Here is a 20,436-nt window from a genome sequence, read left to right on the forward strand (position 1 = left end):
GGGAGAGGCTTAATTCTGCCTGAACAGGACACGCCTCTGTATCTGCCCTGGGCTGCAGGTGCCCTGTGGGAACTCCGCCTGCCCTCTGTCTTCTTTGCCCTCTATGAAGGTCATGGGGAACACCTGTCTGTCAGCAGGCATAAACTCCAAAGTTTCCCCCTCAGTAAATTTCAAGGACTGTTTACCCAAGTGGACACACACAGATTAGGCAACCCATTGATCAGACATGTTTGGTTGGTTTGGGTGGGACTGAGGGCACTGCAGCTGTCGGAAGGAATACCTCCTGTGGAGAAACACGGACACCCACACTTGCTGGGATGGCCCTGAGGCATGTGCTGGGATGTGGCTCATGAGCTGTATGCTTGGGCTCAGAGTCAACCACCAACTCTGGATGAAGATAAGCACATGACTGCCTCCAGATGGGGTCCTCCATTTCATGCCAGAAATGGAGAACATGGAGCCCTGGCCATTTCCCCGGGTGTCTGGTTGTGGTTAGGAATCCTGGGTGTTGCAAAGAGTTAAGCACTTGACTACTAGCCAAAAGGTTGGCAGTTCAAACCCATCTAGAAGTGCCTTGGAAGAAAAGACTGGCAATCTGCTCCCAAAAGGTCACGGCCTTGTAAACCCTATGGAGCACAATTCTACTCTGCAGACATGGGGTCGCCATGAGTCAGAGCTGACTCGTTGGTAACTAACAACAACAGCAACTGGCTGTGGTCAGCAGAAGTCTAGAGGGCTGGCTGGTGTCCCTACTGAGACAGGCAGAAAATACCAAGCAGGATCTGGCTAGGGCTCCCAGGGCACTTGCGATGCCCCTCACCAGCTCCCAGTGCTCCGTTTGCCAGGGGCGAGGGGACAGGAAGTGCCCTTGTTGGAGAAGCCCTTGCTACCTGCTCCTCACTGCCATGGGCATTTTCCCTCTCCCGTGGACCTGGTCCACAAAGGCTGTACTGTGTGGCCTCAGAAGTGAGTTTTCATAAGTGGAGAACTTTAATATCCAAACCCAGGGACTAATTGGCTGTGGTAATGACTCGGGAGGAGATCAGGTGAGTGTGCCAGGCACCTGGCCAATGGAGCCAACTCAGAAAGGCCCTTGTGGGGAGGCTGTTATTGTTTCAGTGGGTGCAGCAAAGGCTGGATCCGCCAACTGGACTCGGTGAATTGTTATTTACAGTTTCTGAACCTTTAAAAGAAGAGCTTCCCTGGGCTCCATCCTGATTCCTGACCTGGATGCCATGAGGGTGCTGGCAATTCTGCTGTCCCTGTTCCTCGGTGCCCTGGCCCAGCATGGGTCTGAGTGGACCTACTCAGGTAAGCCCCCACCCTTCTCTCTACAGAAAGAGTGCAACTCCCTTTCTTGGGGAAAGAGAGAGACACCTGGTATTTTCAGCATGGCCAGGTGGACTACCCATAATTTTGTGTTCTTCTGTTGCTCATGCTGGGTTCAGACACCATGTTTTCAATGTCTTGGAAGGCATGGAGAACAAGCCGAACTTAAGTTTCGATTAAGGAAAAGAGAAAATAGTTCTCCCCCATCACCAGTCCCTTCCTCACTTGCAGGTTTATTTGCTCCAAGCCCTTTCCCACCTACAGTGTTGGCCCGTTCGAGAGCCCGCTCACCGCTTCTGATTACAACACCGCTTGCTTTATTGGTCTGCGTGAGTGGAAAGTGAGGTTGCTACAAAGGATGTCCTGTAGTCTCCCAGAGGGGGCTGTAGCCTGGTTACAGTCTTCCTTCTTGGAAATGCTATGATACACAGTGTTCACCCTGAACATCTTGGCTTGATGAGAACACCAGCTACCTTTAGGTGGCCACCAGGCTGCCCTCTCTTGGTGGCAATGGCCCTGATGAGAATTGAACGTGCACACTATCTGAAACCCAACTTTCAAAGGTGAAATAGAAAATGCTGGCATTTAGCATGGGCTCTGGATCACATGTGACCCAAAGACAGGAAAGCTAAGCCTGTGGAGTTTGTGGACACTAAACCATGTGGCGCCTGACAGAACTCCTGCCCCTCTTTTCTGTACTGGGAGTATACACGGGATGAGGGCCCAAGAGGAGAGGAGGCTTGTGACCACTGGCAGAGGCAAGAACAAATGCGGGGTTGAGCTTGCTCTTGGTACAATCTGCCCTTGACCCAGGCATCTGGCAAAGCATAAACGCAGGTGAACGCTATATTCTGTTAAGTCCAGGGACATGATGTGAGGGTCAGAAAGTCCAGCTTCAGAAGGCAGGACTGCGCACTCAGATCAACCATTCAGTTTGCAAGCAGAGGAATTCCATACACCTGCCTGTCACACAAAGACCCTGGGGCTTTCTGACTCACCTGGCCCACCTGTACTGGGGTGGTTCAGAGGTTAAGGAAGAGAGAGGAATAAAACAATGACAGTTTTGTCCTTTCCAGGCTCAGCCTTGCCTCTGAGACTGTGTGCTTCCTGGGAAACCACCAGAGGCCCCAGAGAACTTCCCAGGGACTACTGCAAGTGCCTTCAGGAATTACTTGAGAGACACCCCAATATTGGTAGGGGCGTGGGCCAAGGCATTCTAATTTATGAAGGGGCAGCTCTTGGAGCCTCTTGCCTTGGTTCTGGTATCCTGCTTCTGGAAAAAAAATTGTTTAAAAACTGGTTTGTATTATTAGATGGAATCCCTGGGTGGTGTAAACAATTAATGCTCTTGCTTGCTACCAGAAAGACTGGAGTTCGAGTCCACCCAGAGGAGCTTCAGAAGACAGGTCTGGAGATCTACTTCTGAAATATCACCCACTGAAAACCCTGTGAAGCACAGTTCTACTCTGATACACATGGCGGGGGGTGGGGTGTGGTTTGCCATGAATCGGAATTGACAGGACCACAACTGGCTTTGTTTTGTTTTTTATTATTAAATAGTGAAGAGAAGAGCAGGGAAATAAAGAATCCACTTTTCTATTGACTGCAAAACCAACAAGTGGTGAGAGGCCCAACCACAAACTCCTTTGTTAAACAAGCTGTGCACTTACCACAAAGCTACTCCCTAAAGTGGGGAAGGAGAACCTGGGTTCCCAATGGCAGGCAAGCAGGTGAAACCAGGGCCCACAGTTGTTGAGGGGCTAAGTCATCCTCCATCACCATCCCTGCCCCTGGGACTACTCAACCTCTTTATAAAGAGAAACTTTTTTTTTTTTTAATCTGAAAAGATTTTTTAGTTTGTCATTCAATGTCATTTTTGAACCTAATGCTTCCTTAACCAAAACCCATTGCTACTGCCCCATAGGGTTCCCAAGGCTGTAATTTTTACAAAGCAGACTGCCACGTCTTTCTCTCGGAGAATGGCTGGTGGGTTCAAACTGCCGACCTTCTGATTAGCAGACGTGCGCGTAACCACTGCGCCACCAGGGCTCTTTAACACTTCCTTAAAAAAAAAAATTTTTTCTTCCTTAGTCGCCCTCAATTCATAGGTATAGCTGTCATCCAGGTGGTCTTTTCTATTCCGTGAAACTGTAAAAGGGGTTGGGCGCAGGAAAACATGAGGGAGATCCTGCCGCCTGAGCTGGAGGGGGCTGTGTTACTGTTGCGGGCTTAGAAAGGAAAGCTGTGCCATTCAGAGGAAAGGAGGAAAAGCCCCTGAAGTAACATGGTAATAACCATGCCCAAGGATTTCAGCTGAAAAATAATACAAAGGGGGAAAAAAAAAGCTATGTATTAGACTTCCATTGCTTTCAAAGCACTAAGCCATGCTCCCAGGTCCAGTGTGGTTGCAAGCTGCAACATGAAAGTTAGAAATCAGAACCAGTACTCCAAAACACCCTGGCCCTTGGGGTTCACTTAAAAGTCTGTTTAGCCTCCTTCCACAGGCCCTGGCCTCAGCCCTGTGTGAGGTGGCTGGTGGGCGCTCCCCTGCCTGCAGGGAGGGCTCAACCTGGGCAGCCCCTTCACCTGCGCCCTGCTTGCTCTCTCATGTTTCAGAGGGGGCACTGGACCAGGAACACTGGCCAAGCTACTACCCCGCCTGCGGCGGGAAGAGGCAGTCACCCATCAACCTGCAGAAGAAGAGGGTGCGGTACAACCCCACCTTGAAGGGACTGAAACTGAAGGGGTACGAGGCCCAGCAGGGCAAGTTCTCCATAACCAACAACGGCCACACAGGTAAGGTGTGGGCAAGGGGCTCCCAGTCCCAGTAGCCCCTCACTGGCAGAGGGGAAGGCAGGTGATGGTCACCAGGAGCAGCAGGAGCAGAGATGCAGAGCCCAGCCTTGGAGCTCAAGGCCTCAGACAAGAAGGCTGACAACAGCTGTGGGACAAATATATATATATTTAAATATCCAAGAATACATTTTCATAGACTCCAGAAAAGCTTAAAGGCCCGTGTTCAGTGGAAAAAGGCCAAGGCACTGCGCCTCTTGTGTTCAGTGGACAAAGCAACACACACATTCTCTCTTTTTTAAAATTATTTTATTTTATTTTTGTTGTTGTTGAGACTATACACAGCAGAACATACACAAATTCAGCAATTTCTACATGTACAATCTGGTGACATTAATTACAGTCTTCAGGTTGTGCAACTATTCTCACCCTCCTTTTCCAAATTGTTCTTCCCCTATTAACATAAAATCACTACTCCCTAAGGTTCCTATCTAATTTTTCAAGTCACTGTTGTCAAGTTGATCCCATATAGACAGTTCTTAAAACAACACAATGCTCAAGGTAGACATTCTTTACTAATTAAGCTCAACTATTGTTTGGTTTAAAGAAGACTTCAGGGGATATTTTTGGTTTCAGGTTTCAAGATTATCTCAGGGCAATAGTTTCAGGGGTTCATTCAGCCCCCATGGCTCCAGAAAGTCTAAATTTCATGAGAATGTTAAATTCTCTTCTTCATTTTCCCCCTTTTGACCAGGATTCTTCAAGAGAATCTTTAATCAAAACGTTTAGTAATGGTAGCCGGGCGACACTGTTCTCTTAATACTTAACTACCTGCCGCTCCATCTATTAAGTTCCTTGAGAGTGGAGACAATCTCTCATTCATCTTTCTCCCACAATACCAGGCACAGAACTTGGCATAGAGTAGGTGCTTAAAAATCTTCATTGTATTTGAAGGGAAAAGACTGGTACATAAAAGGATAAATCCTCAAATAGGCCACCATGTGGGCCTCAGGATTCGGAGCAGGTTTTGATCTTTGAAGGCTGTGGGGAAGGCTGGCATGCCCTTTTTTCCCTTTTTTTTTTTTTAACTTTCATTTTGAAATCGTTTTCTACTTGCAGAAAAGAAAAGTTGCAAAAATAGTACAGAGTTCCCATATTCAGGGGATATTCCCTATTTTTTTTTTTATAACCATAGTATAATTATTATCAAACCCCAGAGTTAACATTGATACAACATTATTGACTAATCCACATGCCTTATTTGAATTTCATCACTTTTCCCATTTGTGGCCTTTTTCTGGTCCAGGATTGAATCCAGGTCCCCACACTGCATTTAGCTGTCATATTTCCCAAGTCTCCTCCAATCTTTGCCAGTTCCTCAATCTTTTTTTGGCCTTCATGACCTTGCCACATTGGTGGTTGTATCTTGAGCGCAGAAAATGCTCAGATCATGTTGTTTTTGTGGTCTGAGAAGAGGTCAGCTTAATTGATTGCCCGTGAGGGGGATGCAATGTCTCCTGAAAGTCAATTTTCAGAATCTGGAAGGTGGCTCAGCAGGTTGATATTTGGGGACAAATACCTCAGTGTCACCTTTTCAAAGACACAGTGACAAGCTCAGAGTTGTTATCCTTCTCCAGGCTGCCTGCAATGACCTGTGGATGTCACTTGAGAATTGAGAAATTCTGTCTCTGGAGGATTGTGTTTTGGGAAAACATCATTGTCAGCATCCCTATTCTTGTCCATGTGGTGCTAACTGTTCACTGGGGAAGCCCTGGCCTGGGTCCTGAGCTCCCTAATCCCCCAATCAGCTCCCTGCACAGCTGATTCTACACATCTCTTTTTAAAGGTGCTTCCATTTTTTTCATATGACTGTTGATTTTGAGGCTGACCACATCCTACAGAGCCCTAGTGGTACAATGATCAGGCGTTTGGCTGCTAACTGAAAGGTCAGTGGTTCGAACCCACCAGCGGCTCTGTGGGAGAAGACTGTTAATCTGTTCCAATAAAGATTACAGCCCAGGAAACCCTATGAGGCAGTACTACTCTGTCACGTGGGGTCAGTATGAGTTGGAATTAACTTGTTGGCACCCAGCAACAACATCCTAAGCACTAAATACAAAGCAACTCCACCAACAGAGGGCACGTTCAAGTCTTCAAGGCAAGATTCCTGCCTTATGGCATATCATGTTATGAATTTAATCGTAGCTTCCCACTCCTTTAGACAATTTGGAAGGAAAAAAGGGCATCTGACAGACATCAAATACCTAATATTTGCTTTTTAAGAAAATGTATTTGTTTATAACCATCTTAGTTACCTAGTGCTGCTATAACAGAAATACCACACATGGGTGGCTTTAAAGAACAGAATTTATTTTCTTGTAGTTCTAGCGGACAGAAGTCCAAATTCAGGGCATGGCTCTAGGGATAGATCCTTCCTTGTTGATTTCAACTTCTGGTAGCTCCCAGCAATCTTTGGCATTCCTGGGCTGATAGATGCATCTGTCTCCAACATCGGTCTTCCTCTTCCCCCATTTGTGTCTTGGTCTGTTCTGCTCTTTTTATAAGCAAAAGTGATTACGTTTAGGACCCACTCTACTCTAATGTGGCCTGGAATGACCACGTTAACATAACAAAAGAAAACCCCAATTTCCAAATAGGGTCTTCTTTGCAGGTGTGGGGGCTAGTATTTCAACACATGTTTCGAGGAGACACAATTCAATCCATAACATGAACCATCTTTGATGACTTTAAATAGAAAGACCTTGCCAGTAGGACAGATGCTGCCTGTCCCTTTCCATAATTTCATGAATATTTGTCTTAGTCACTCTCTGAGTGTCACTCTCCACCTTTCCTTTTTGCCTAGCTCATTCCCAAAGATATAGATTTCCTTAGGGCCTGAGTCAGTGAAACCAACAAGTACAGTTGTCTGTCTGTAGTTCTTCTCTGATGTGACTGGTTGTAGGGCATGAGGCAGGAGGAAGCTAGGAGAATGATCCATTTTTTCTATCAGCAAGAGTCTAACACCCATTGATGATCACAGTCAGTGTGCATAAATCCAAAACCAAGAATCTAATACCAATAGCGTATTCCCTAACTTGCTGTAGAGTGCAGTTTCTTCTTTGGAAGACAAAGTGAGCCATGTCACAGAGAAATGGGAAAAGTTCTGGATGGCGTCTAGATGCACATTTCATGGCCCAGCTTTTCCCCTGACTGATGACTAAGAGCAGTCTTCCCACCCCCTTGAGTCTATTTCCTTGTCCATAAAAGAAACTTGTTGAACCCCAGCAGGGATTACCTTCAAGTGGAGCTGGCTTTTAAATTGGGTTAGTTCTAGAAGGCTACATGGAATGAGGGTTTTAACCACATCACCAAGAGGAGAGCTTTCTCAATGTGGCCTTATAAACAGTACAATTCTGGGTAGTAAGATTTATCAAAATAGCCACAAAAGGCCCAACTTATTATTCTTACACTTTGCATAAATTCCAAATTTTGCCAGGGATGGAGAGTGGAGCTGTGAGTTTCTACACTTATTGGCCATTTTTTTTTTAAGGCTAATAGGCTGGGACCTGCCATTCCATGGTCCTGCCCCTGACCTTCTGATGTTGGGCAGGAAGACGTGTGCTGAGAAGAGGTGCTTATCCCAGCCCAACATCATCATCGCCCAGTACCTGTCCTGACCTCACCCTGTGCCCTGAGTGCCAGCTACCTCCTCCCCACTGGTGGCCCTGCTCATGGCATTCTAAGCCAGTCTATAGTACTGGCTTGTCCTGGGAGTGGGCAAGTGGGAGGTGACCCAATCACGTCCCATTTTGCACCATTCCCGCCCTTGCTCTCTTTCCAGTGCAGATTAAGCTGCCTTCCACCATGCGCTTGGCAGCCTCTGATGACACCGAGTACATCGCTGAGCAGATGCACTTCCACTGGGGTGGCGGGTCCTTGGAGATGAGCGGCTCCGAGCACACCATTGACGGGAGGAGGTTTCTGATCGAGGTATCATGAAGACCGACTTTCCTTATTAAAACAGCTAAAAAGACTTTTTGTAATGATGACAGTCAAGTCATCCTGAGATCAAGTTTATTTTTCATTTATTCAGCAACTATTGGATTGATCAACACTCTGTGTAAGGAGTACAGGCAGGGTCCCTGTCCCCATGGAATTCACAGCAAGTCAGGAGCTCAAAGCCATAGGGCGGGACCAGTCTCCGTGGTTTCAGCTGGACTTCTGCTTGTTAGATTTTCTGTCTGCCTTCTCGCGCCTGAACTCCTCCTTAGGATGACTGCAGGTCTACAGTGGCCTCCTTGGGGGCGGGGGTGAGTCACATGGTGGGGCTCCCCTTATGGGACAAAGATCTCGGGATAATACAGAGGCTGTAGTCATTTAGCAGCTACTTCCTTCAAGAGATGGTTGCTCTGTGCCAGGCTGAGCTGGCTGCTGGAGATGTGGTCCCTGCCCTCACAGAGCTCAGAGTCGAGTGAGAAACTCATGGTCAAGTCCTCTACCCATGAGAGGGGACACTTCTCTTAGACTTTTCTCAGAGCTGGACTCTTCCCTAATCTGAAGGGGGCCTCCCTGCCCATTTGTTCCCCACTAGAGTTTCCCATCTTCTTGCTCAATGTCTGGTTTGTCTCTCTCTGGCTGCTGTGTCTCTTGAAATGAGGTATTAGTTTTCTCCACCTGCCCATGGCCCCAGGAGACCAGGCTGTGAGGTTCCATGGGGTGGTGGCTGCCCCATGAACATGGGCGGCCTGGTAGTTTCTGTTCTTTGGACCAGAAGGAACAAAATTCTCCTCTAGGTTCTTCGCATTCGGAAGGATAGTGTAGACTCCCCTCCCCCGCAGGACCCTGGCACCAAGGAGACAAGTATGAGTGCCCTCAAATGAATTCCCACGTGTCTCCACAGTCGGCTGTGGCCTCAGACAAGCGAAGCTACATTTTCTGCTGTTGGTCCCTAGCTCTTTGCTCCAGAAGGACAAAGACTCATTCCTACTTAACCCCCAGAGACCCCAGAGAACCTGGTGGCGTCATATGATCCCTCTAGACTCTGCCAGTTTGTCTGCTGGGGAAGGAGTTAGGGGTCAGGGAAATGCTCTCGGGTTACAATCTTCCCAGAATCCCAGTCAAACCCCTTCCATTCTTGGAGAATTTTATGGTCTTGGTAGATGGGGTTTGTAGCCCAGATGGAGGGAGATGAAGGCAAGAAGTTGTGTGCGGCAGTCTGAGGCCTTGGAAAAAGTGCTTTTCTTTTTTTTTCTCCTTTCATGAAGTCTATATTAATTGCCATTGACATACTGTTTCTTGCCCCCACAGATTCACGTTGTTCACTACAACTCTAAATACAAGAGCTACAATATAGCCAAAGATGCCCCTGATGGTTTGGCTGTAATAGCAGCCTTCTGTGAGGTAAGTCAAAACTACGCATATGTGCCTACATTTGAAGTTATCAGTTTATGTCCAAACATGGCATTAAGTCTAGATAAAGGGTCTTCCTTCCTAACCCTCTTCATTCTTCCCCGAGCTCACAATTCTTGGAGATCCTGACCTGATGGAGGATTGACCCCCTTTCCAGCCCTGTTCACAGTCACTGTGTTCCTCCTGTGTTATTAACCTCAGGGGCCTTGGAGGACTGGGAGAAGTGGGCTTAAAAGAGGTGTAATCACAAAAGAGTTGACTGGACACACCTGGAAACCCTGGTGGCGCAGTGGTTAAGAGTTACGGCTGCTAACTAAAAGGTTGCAGTTCAAACCCACCAGGCGTTCTTTGGAAACCCTATGGGGCAGTTCTACTCTGTCATATAGGGTTGCTATGGGTCAGAATTGACTCAATGGCAATGAGTTAGTTTTTTTTTTTTGACACACCTGGTCTGAAGGGCGAGAGAAAGTCCCATAACTTGATCAGACAAAGGAAACACTACTGCATTTCTAAGAAAATCTGTTGGGGGGACTTCTGGCTACGGTGGTGAGAAGTGGTTGACAAATCCAATCCCCACAAAATAAGTATTAAGCTGGTAAAATTGTCAAAAACAATCGTTTCAGCACTCTGGAAAATGACCAAAGGCAAACAACAAATTGAGAAGCATTTGTGAAAAATGACTAGAATTTTGAATAAGAACTATGGGAGTATATGGCCTTCTTGCTTGAGGCTATTTCCGTCCCCACCCTAGCTTGGTCAGTAAGGTAGTTTTATCAGGACAGGGTTGATCACAAAAAAGCAACTTCATTGCCAGAAGGGGCTGACTCGATTTGGGGTGAAAACTGGAACCCCACATGCCATGGCACTGTCAGCAACAAACAAACTCAGAAAACAAACAAGGAAAACTTGCAGCTCTGTTAATCTGAGGCTGTGATCCCAGTTGGGGTCAGTGGTGGACCAGGCAGAAATTGAATGAGGAGATTCTGGAAATGAGAGAACTATCTAGTTTTTACAGGAGGGACTGGTGGAAAGTAAAACCTGAGACTGACTTGAGAACTGTCTGAACTTTGAATGTGTTTCTCAATCCACACACAGATCCATCAGCAGAAGGTGGAAGTCTTAGGGGTTGAGGGGTTTCAGCATAACCTCTTTCTCAATCATTGGCTCACCACGAAGCTATGCTGACTCTAGGTGACCCCCAGGAAGCCAGGTTAAAATATAAAAATAAGTAAAAATGGAGCAGAGATATCAGTGGCTGGATACTACTGGGGAGACATATCTTGAAGATTAAGTCCAGGTGAGTTACTAAACAAATATACAAACAAAAAACCCTCAGGGCAAAAAAAAAAAAAAAAAAAATCAAGATCCAGGGTTGCCACCACATATTATCTAAAATGTCTAGTTTTCAAAAACAAAAAACTGGGGGCATGCAAAGAAATAGGAAAGTGTGAGCCATACTTAGGAAAAAAGGCAATCAATAGGAATGACTGAGTAGGCCCAGAGTGATTTAGTAGGCAAGGTCTTCAAAACAACTATTATAAATATGTTCAAAAAATTGAAGGAAACTATGTTCTAATAATTAAAGGAAAATAAGACAATGACTTAAAAAAAAAGGGGGGAGGTTGAATCTTGCTAAAGAAACAAACTATAAAAATGTACCAGACGGAAATTCTAGAGTTGAAAGTACAATTAAAAAAGAAAGAAAGAAAAAGTCACTAGATGGGCTCAAAGAAGATTTGAGACGGCAGAAGAATCACTGCATTTAAGGATAGGTTGAAGAAATCATCCAATCTGAAGTTCAGAGAAAAAAGACTGATGAAAAATGAACAAAGCCTTAGAGACTCATGGGGTATGCCAATAGATATGTAATGGGAGCCCCAGGAGAGGAGAGAGATAAAGTAGCAGAAAAAAAAATAAAGAAATAATAGCTGAAAAATTCCTAAATTTGATGAAAAACATTAATCTACTGATCTAAGAAACTCAACAAACTCCAAGTCAGATAAGCACTTAGATACAACATAGTCAAAGTGCTGAAAGCCCAAAGACACAGAAATCTTAAAAGCAGCAAGAGAAAAAGGATTCATTATGTACAGGGGAATGACAACGCAATTAATGGCTGACTGCTCATCAGAAGCAAGTCATCAGAAGGCAGAGGAAAAACACATTCAAAGTGCTGGAAAAAAACCTGTCAACCAAGAATTCTATATCCAGCTAAACTATCCTTCAAAAAACATGAAGGCAAAATAAAGACATTTCCAGATTTTAAAAAACTGAGGTAATTTGTTGTTAGAAATACTAAAGGAAGTCTTTGTTGCTGAAAGGAAATTACACCAGACAGTAACTCAAAACCACAGAAAGAAATGAAGAGTACTGGAAATCGTAAATATAAAAAAATACAGTTATTTTTTCCTCCACTTACTTTCTTTAAAAAACATAAGATTGCTTAAAACATAATTAAAACACTGTATTGTTGGCCTTATAACATATGTAGATGTAATATACATGACAAAAATAGAAGAAAGGAGGGGGAAGAAATCAAGCTGTATTGGAGCAAAGTTACTATATTTTACTGGAATTAAGTTAGTATTAATTTGACGTAGATTATGATAAATTACATTGTATATTGTAATCACTTGTGCAACCACTAATAATTGAAAATGCTTAAATCGTAGATGAAAAGTATTTGTTTAACAAAAAAGAAAGCAACAAAGCTGGAATAGAAGAACAAAAAAGTCATAAGACATATAGAAAGCAAACAACAAAACGACAGTCATAAATTCAAGAAAGTTTGAATTTATGCATAGTAGAAGAGGAACTTGAGGCTGAATCAACACTACTGACTGAAAAGAACCATTGAAAATAGACCTTTTTCACCAAAAGCTGCTTTTCTATCTTTCTAAAAATAAACATTCATACAAAAATTTAGGAATGGTGTGGCAGTGGGTGGAACTGGGGCAGTTTTGCCTTGAACATCTGGCTATCCTCTCCCCAAAGTCCCGAGGAGGAAGAAGGGAGCTCATGAGATCAAGCTACTTTCATCATAATGAACATGACTGTGACCAACACTGCACCAAACAAGCTCGTTGGGGTTTTTTTTTTTTTGCAGTGACTTTGGCTACTCTCTACGGGCATCACCAGTTACTGAAAATCTCCTTTCCCTGGAAGCTTCAGGGAATGTCTCTCTTGAAGAGACTTAGGAGCCCAGAGAATAACCAGGTGGTCTCCCCCCAACATAACTGAGGCATGCTGCCTCCTCCTTGCTTTCAAGGCTTTGTCCAATCAGCTAGAAAACAAAACAGCTGGATCAGTGGGGACAGAGCTGGAGGTCTCTTCACTTATGTTAACTGCTGTGTATTTTTCCTACAGGTCCAGGACAATACTGAAAACACATATTACAGTGAGCTCATTTCCCAGTTGCAGAACATCAGGCATCCAGGTAAGGGAAGCCAACACGGTTACAGGAGGGAAGAGGAATGAGCAGGAGGAATGAATGAAGTAAAAGGCAGGGGAGGATGCAGGGAAAAGGTAAAGCTGATGGGGAGGGTGGCAGATAAGCCCTGCCAGGGGAGCACACCCGTCTCTGCACAGTTTCTTTGTCATAAACTCTAGCTGTAGTGTGCCATGACTAAACTTCTGAATGGCTAGAGTTCCACTACCAACCCACTTGCCATTGAGTTGACTCTGGCTCATGGCAACCCTACATGTGTCAGAGTAGAGCTGTGCTCCATAAGGTTTTCAATGGCTGATTTTTTAGAAGTAGATCACCAAGGCTTTACTTCTGAGGCACCTCTGGGTGGATTCAAACCTCCAACCTTTTGGTTAGCAGCTGAGCATGCTAACCGTTTACACCACCCAGGGACTCCACTAACTAGGGATTTCTTTAGTTAAGTGACGCTCACATCTGGCCCGAGCTGGCAATGATTACCTTATTTTAGAGTCAATTCTGGTTACTAAAGAGAGATGTCCTCCTTAGCTTCAAGCTGGGAAGTCTCAAAAGCAAAGCACCTCATCATCCCGCCTAGACCCACAGACACTTGGGGGTGGTCTCCCCTTCCCTCTGTTCCCAGGAGCCAGATACCTTGCCAGAGCTACCACCCACTCTCAGGCACAACCCTGACCCTGTAATCACCAAAAACTACGTCAGCTCTGAAGTCTTCACTTCATAGCCTCCCAGCTCAGGGACTTCAGTAGCCCCTTCTCATCCTCCACCACCAGTAATTCCTCTGACCTGAGTCCTCCCACTCAAGGGCCTCCATGTTCTCACTACTAGTCACCCCTAATATCCTTTCATTTCTCCTTACCTAGCCTAGACTCCGGGGGTCATTAATATAACACTTCCATACAAACACTCTCAAGCCTTCACCCTTCCACCCACAAACTCACCTGGTAGAGCCCCAAACCAACTCTTAAGTACTCAGAACCTGCGGTCAAATAGCTGAATGTTGCTGGACAGAGAGGCCACAAAAACGTGTGACTAGTATTACTTTTATGGGGTCACCATGACTCCATAGCAACTGAAACAAACAAAAATAAATATGAATAGATACTAATACTGCCTGGAAATCCTACCATATTAAATCTCGGCATTTGCTTTCCCCTCTCCAAAATTATTATTTCACATTTTTTTCCTCCCTCCTGAAGCCCCGTCTCCCTGGCCCCAGCTCCTCCCTCATTGCTAATAACCTTGCCTCCCACTTTGCTGAGAAGGTGGAAGCAGCCAGTCAGAAACTCATTCATCTTCCTCCCATGTCTCCTGTTACAATGGATGAAAAATCCCTGCTCTTGTCGAAGACCAACCCTTCCTTCCACATGAGCACTGACGCTGTTCTCCAGGCCTTTTCTCCTGTTTTATATTCATTCTCTCTTGTATTGTTAATTTCCTATTCTTCCTCAATGGGGTCATTCCCCCAAGCATATCAGTCTAATATCCCCCACCTCAAATCATAAACACAACTATCTCTTGACCCTCACCAGACCCCCTGCTTCCACCCCACTCTTCCGATTCTTTTGAAAGAGTTGTGCTTCCTCACCCCATGCCACTCTAATCTGGCCCTACCACTCTGCTGAGCCTGTGAGGTTGCCCCTATTGGCCACTTTTCTACTCTTCTCTTAATTGACCTCGCAGGTACCTCCATTATACCATACACCACAGCTTTCATCCTGGCCACACCCCACACCACCCGTATAGCTGTTCTCTTGGCCTTTTTCTGGTTATTGTTCTAAACATCAATTTTGCCAGAATTTTGTCCTTGCTTGGCATAAAAAAAAAAAAAATTTTTTTTTTTTTTTTTTTGGCATAACCTCATTCAATGCCGAGGTTTAAAATTCTTCCAATAATAAAACAACTTAGAAATCTTTTGCTTATTCATGGTATTATGCAGACTTCATGGCCTTGGTTGAAGAAGCCTATATGTGTATATGTAAAAAACTACATCCTCTTTGACATTAAAAAGTGCAAAAGTGTTCAGAGAAGATGCAGCAAAATCCAACTCAATTCCATGTTGCTTTGATATTCTCTTGCTGAGCTCAGAGGTAAGCGCCATTGACGTGAACAAAACAATAACTCTCTAGAGGCTTCAGACACCCTGCAGAAGGCCCTCTCCCTACACACTGTGGAAGTATCTTCTCCCTACACCCCACCTGTAGCCAAGCTTGGTTCCCAGTGGACATAGCAAGAAGAACTCAGAACCAGGCATTTGGACCTTGGCTTGGATCTGACTCTGCTTTTCTATCTACTCACCTCTAAATGTCCCCAAACTGAGACTTTCTGGTACATAGCCAGAAGCCTCAAGGGGTCATAATTTATTTCTTTTATTGATCATAAAATGTATCCTTTGTCTAATGATAACGATGATGATGGCAGTTATGTTTATAAGTATTTCCCTATGTTCTATGCCAGCAACTTTATGAATATTATTCCCCTTTGCCCTCCCAGCGATCCTATTTATTCTCCTCATTTTAGAGACCAGGAAACAGCCTTGAAGGAGGTAAGCTCAGCCAAGGCCACTCAGCCAGAGGAGGCGTCTGGGCAGGTTCATCCCCAGAGTCTCTGCTCTTAATCTCTTCCGGGAAGCAGCAAACTGGGAAAATGTTTCCCAATGATCAGCTTCTAGGTTGTTCTGCTTAAATCAGGAGATTCAAATGTGGTGAAGTCTGAGCCTGTGCTCCCTAACATTCCTTTTTCCTCCTGTCCCCTGGGTTAGGACAAAGCACAACCCTGGCTGGCCTTGACATTAAGGACATGCTGCCCGAGAACCTCCATGACTACTATACTTACTTGGGCTCACTCACCACTCCTCCCTGTACTGAGAACGTCCTCTGGTTTGTGCTGGCAGAGCCCGTCAGGCTCTCCAGTGCACAGGTATGTGTGGCATTGCTTTCCCAAAGTCTCCCCTTGGACCACCTGGTTAATAAGAGTGCTCTCTGAAATCTCACCTGATATCAATACCTGGGGCTTCTCTGGCATTTGCCATCCACAGGGATACTTGTGCCTCACCTATATTGCCATGTGGTGGTCTTACTAGTGCTAGGCAGTGTTAGGATGGGGAAACTGAGGCATCAAGGAATCCAAGGAACTTAAAAGTTGATGCAAGCACCACAAGTGGAGCCTGGTCTAAGTCATAGGAAAAGAGTTACGTAGTGAAAGCAAATATTTATTGAGTGTTGCTGTCACCAGGCAGCATTCTAGACCCTTGATATACAAAACCCCTGTCCTCATGGAGCTTACATTCTAGCTTCTTAAATGGTCTCATGCAAGAAGGATAATGTCACATTTAGCTCTTTACCTTCTAAAATGCCTGTAATCCTATGAGGAGAAGAGCTATGCCAGTCGTCTTTTGTCCCATAGCACAGCACTGGCACATGTTGGTTGACCTGAAAAAAGGGACATAAATGTTACTGAGGTTTCAAGGCAAAGGTGACATTTCCTTCCGGGTGATGTTCTTCAGAAACAAACATTTGTTTCTTGTTCCTAAAGTTTTCATTTTCCTACTCCAGGGAAGAGGTAGAAAAGATCTCTATTCAAGGACACCCACACACAAAAATGTTGCCAACTAGAGGGGTCTGAATTGTATCTGCGTGCAACATGTTCTTGTAGACACCATGTTTGATTATAAGAAACATCATGTGCTATCTACTCTCACTTGGCATTTACCTTGAAAGGAGGAAATTGTTTTAATACAAAAAGACAAGACTCTCAAATTAGGCACACACACACACACACATACACACGCACAGAGCAAAACTGACTGAGTAATTACTGAGATGCCAGGCAACATCTTGGAGTCCTAGTGGCACAGTGGTTAAGAGCTTGGCTGCTAACCAAAAAGATCAGCAGTTTGAATCCACCAGCCACTCCTTGGAAACCCTATAGGGCAGTTCTACTCTGCTCTATTGGGTCGCTATGAGTCGGAATCGACTCAATAACAATAGGTTTTTAGGCATCATTTCATTTAACCCTGATAAAAAAAATCCAGAGTGGTGTTTTTTTTTCCTTTCATTCTACAGAGACAATCGTAAGACAAAATAACAATGACTGAAAATAAAAGTGTGGCAAAATCTAACAAATGTAAACATACAGAGATCAAGGATGGCAATAGTAGTATGAAACAATGTAGACTTCAGGGTAAAAAAGTGTTAAATAGGACAAAGGAATATTTTATTTTCTACCAAGAAGTTCAAACAATCATGTATATTTACATACCAAATAATCTGTCAGATAAGGAGGCCCAAAATATAGGAATATCAATGATTGGAACAATACAATTAAGCTTGATTTAATTAACACATCTAGAATTTCATACTCAAAACAGCATACCCATTCTTTATAAATATCCATGCAATAGGTAAAAGAATTAGCCAACTATCATTCTACCAGAAAATTAAAATAAATTAAAAAAAATTCATCAGCCACACTCTCATTATAAAATAACTGGAAATCAACACCAAAAGTATAATAATAGCAACAACAACTTATTTCGGAATTCGGAAACATTTTCATAAATAGCTCTTAGATGAAAAGGGAGCTCACAGGTGAAATTAAAAACAATATAGAATTCTGCTAGTATGGCAGGCTAGGTTACCTGATGTTATTCTGGTTTAAAAAAACAAAAAAACAACATGCTTCACAGAGATTTTTTAGGATATTTAAAAAAGAAGTATCAGTAGATGCATAAATTAATAAAGAATATTCAGAGACCATAATGTAAATAAAAGTGAGAACTCTCAGAAATAAGCTCAGGACTGCAGCTGGCTCTCACTTGAGGCCATTTGCTGAACCTGGTGAAATTATAGTTTGGTTTTCATAGACTTGCAAGTCATGGAACACTGGAGTCAAAGCTCAAAGACCTGGCGGAATAGGGCAGTTACTACGTAAAAAATATATTATCTGACAGCTTCCCAGAAGAATTGAAAGACATCAAACCATATATTCAGGAAGCCCATGAGTCAGGATAAATAAAAAGGAACCCACAATTAAATACATCACAGTGAAATCACAAAACATCAAAGAGAAAATTTACAAATCAACCAGAGAGAAAAGACAGATTATCATGAAAGAAGTATAATTAGACCAAGAGTTGACTCAACACAGCAACAATGAAAGCCAGAAGGCAGTGGAATCATATTTTCGAAGTGCTGAGAGATATCAATAGCTAGCCTAGAACTGTATATGCAGGAAAAATACCTGTCAAGAATGTAGACAAAATCAAGACATTTTCAGAACAACAGAAATTACGCTTGCCACTTTGTATATTTCTGTTGTTTACTTCTTTCTCTCCCTTCTACTAATGACCAAATACTCATAGGAAAAAAATCAAATACTTATTTCAAGAATGAATGGAGGAATGAGTTTTGGAATAATACCTCTGGGCTTGAGATCTTCTCACAACTGCTTTATCAGGGTTTGCTAACTTTCAAATTACGCAGTGCCCCTTCTCCTTTATAATTCACTTCATGTTGCCTGCAGGTTTGGAAGCTAGAAAACTCCCTGTTCGATCACCAGAATGAGATGCTCCATAATGACTACCGTAGGACCCAGCCACTGAACAACAGGGTGGTGGAAGCTAACTTCAAGTATTTTCCTAATCATTGTGAGTAAGATCAAGTATTATTTATTTTTTGCAATTTGTTGGTTCCTTGCTTTCCTTCCTTCTCTGGGTAAACCCATTTCTTCTACTAGCAATAGTAAGGAAAGTAGCACCATTTGAGCAGCAGGAGGCTTAGACAGGCCAGCTTGCACAGGGATTGGGGCCAAGGGGGCTGACTCATTTTCCCAGTTCACGCAGTGAGTGAGGCCAGTGAATAGACAAGAGAAGAGTGTGGGAATAGGCAACTTTATGATTTATTATCTACTGGTCTTGGCCAGAGACAGTTGGAGAAGTAAGATGTCAGCAGCACCCAGAAGTTGTCATAAGAGTGCCAATTTGTTTCCTCACATCTTTACCTTGGTCTGTATTACAAATGGATACCCAACTCCTAGACATTCCCTCAAGGTGGGGTTAAGTAGACCACATATTGTTTACTACCTTTGCTTCGGTATCAAGCCTCAGATACCAGGCTACCAGAAGTAGGCAAGAGAAGTTCAGCCTCTATTGGACCCTCTACTCCATTGGGTCAGGCTTCAACTGTGTTCTTGGATCACCTCATTTCTGTGGTTGCAAGAAAGTAAATATTCTGCAGTCTTCCCATCCTTATTTTGTCTGCTTCTCCATAAAGTTGTGGTGAACTGCACACATTCTCTAAATTCATTGTTGTTACAATGCATTTCTATTAGCTATTCCTGATACTTCTATACCCTCTAATAAAAGAGAATCCAGCTCCAATCAATATTGCCCACTTAATATTACCCCACTTTTATATGTGTCTTTCAAAACTTTAAAATCTGCCCCCCAAAAGGCCCATTTATGATTTTCTCCCTGTCTCTCCTTCCTGGTTCATAGATTGTTTTCGCTTATTTCAGTTTGCTCCTCCAACACAATACTAATAGAGGAAAAAAATGACACCACCTATAGTTATAATTTTCCCATCATATTGTTGTTGTTAGGTGCCGTCCAGTTGGTCCTGACTCATAGTGACCCTATGTACAACAGAACAAAACTGCCTGGTTCTGCACCACCCTTATAATCGTTGTTATGCTCGAGCCCATTGTCGCAGCCACTATGTCAGTCTATCTAGTTGACGGTCTTCCTCTTTTTCACTGACCCTCTACTTTGCCAAGCATGATGTCCTTCTCCAGGGACTGATCCCTCCTGATAACATGTCCAAAGTATGTGAGGCGTAGTCTTGCCATCCCCATCCTTGCTTCTAAGGAGCATTCTGGTTGTACTTCTTCCAAGATAAATTTTTTCATTCTTTTGGTAGCCTATGATATACATCCTATGCTATATAAAATATTAATAGCAACAATTACTTTTTCTAAAGGTTGAAAGTTTCTTAAACATGTCCAGCTCCTAGAAGCCAAAGAGAGCTTATACCTACCGGTCAGTCCCTTTGTTCTAAGTTTTGCTATGTTTGCCTGCTTTCTGTAACTATGAATTTTACATTATTCTTGAACAGGCACCAAAAAACTGTATGACATATGCCACATCTTAAATGCTCTTTCGAATATGGGGTCACTCCAATTTACCCTCAGGAGGAAGCTCAGATGTACCAGATACCTACCTCCTAAACAAAATGCTCCATGTTGCAATTTACATGTATGTCTATTGTGGCCCTCTGTCCTGAGACTCGTTGTTTAGAATTATTACTTCAACTCCCAATAAATAATAAGAGGGCTTCTTCTCCTTCCTTCACCCCCCGCAATCAAGAAATCTGAATTATGGCCTCTCTTAGCCAAAAATAGCATAGAAACCTGGGTATCATCTTGCTCCACTTCCACTCAGGCCCACATTTCCACACAGCAGTGAT

General features: G+C 43.8%; 1 protein-coding gene across 1 annotated transcript; it reads left to right on the forward strand.

The window, feature by feature from the left end:
* Positions 1-1,115: 1,115 nt before the first annotated feature.
* Positions 1,116-19,121, forward strand: CA6 (carbonic anhydrase 6). The gene is made up of 7 exons (XM_064281221.1): positions 1,116-1,311; positions 3,946-4,125; positions 7,964-8,112; positions 9,430-9,522; positions 12,898-12,967; positions 15,735-15,892; positions 18,497-19,121. Exons 1-7 carry the CDS (start codon positions 1,236-1,238, stop codon positions 18,626-18,628), a joined length of 858 nt encoding a protein of 285 aa, XP_064137291.1. The 5' UTR covers positions 1,116-1,235; the 3' UTR covers positions 18,629-19,121.
* Positions 19,122-20,436: the final 1,315 nt, after the last annotated feature.

The sequence above is a fragment of the Loxodonta africana genome, chromosome 3, assembly GCF_030014295.1.
Source record: "Loxodonta africana isolate mLoxAfr1 chromosome 3, mLoxAfr1.hap2, whole genome shotgun sequence".
Lineage (NCBI taxonomy): Eukaryota > Metazoa > Chordata > Mammalia > Proboscidea > Elephantidae > Loxodonta > Loxodonta africana.

What these genes read in the sequence shown, in the direction of transcription:
- CA6 (XM_064281221.1), top strand. Translation starts at nt 1,236, where the DNA reads ATGAGGGTGCTGGCAATTCTGCTGTCCCTGTTCCTCGGTGCCCTGGCC. An exon ending in GGAGGAGGTTTCTGATCGAG is followed by an intron (nt 8,113 to 9,429) that starts GTATCATGAAGA and finishes TTGCCCCCACAG; the next exon opens with ATTCACGTTGTTCACTACAA. An exon ending in TCAGGCTCTCCAGTGCACAG is followed by an intron (nt 15,893 to 18,496) that starts GTATGTGTGGCA and finishes TGTTGCCTGCAG; the next exon opens with GTTTGGAAGCTAGAAAACTC.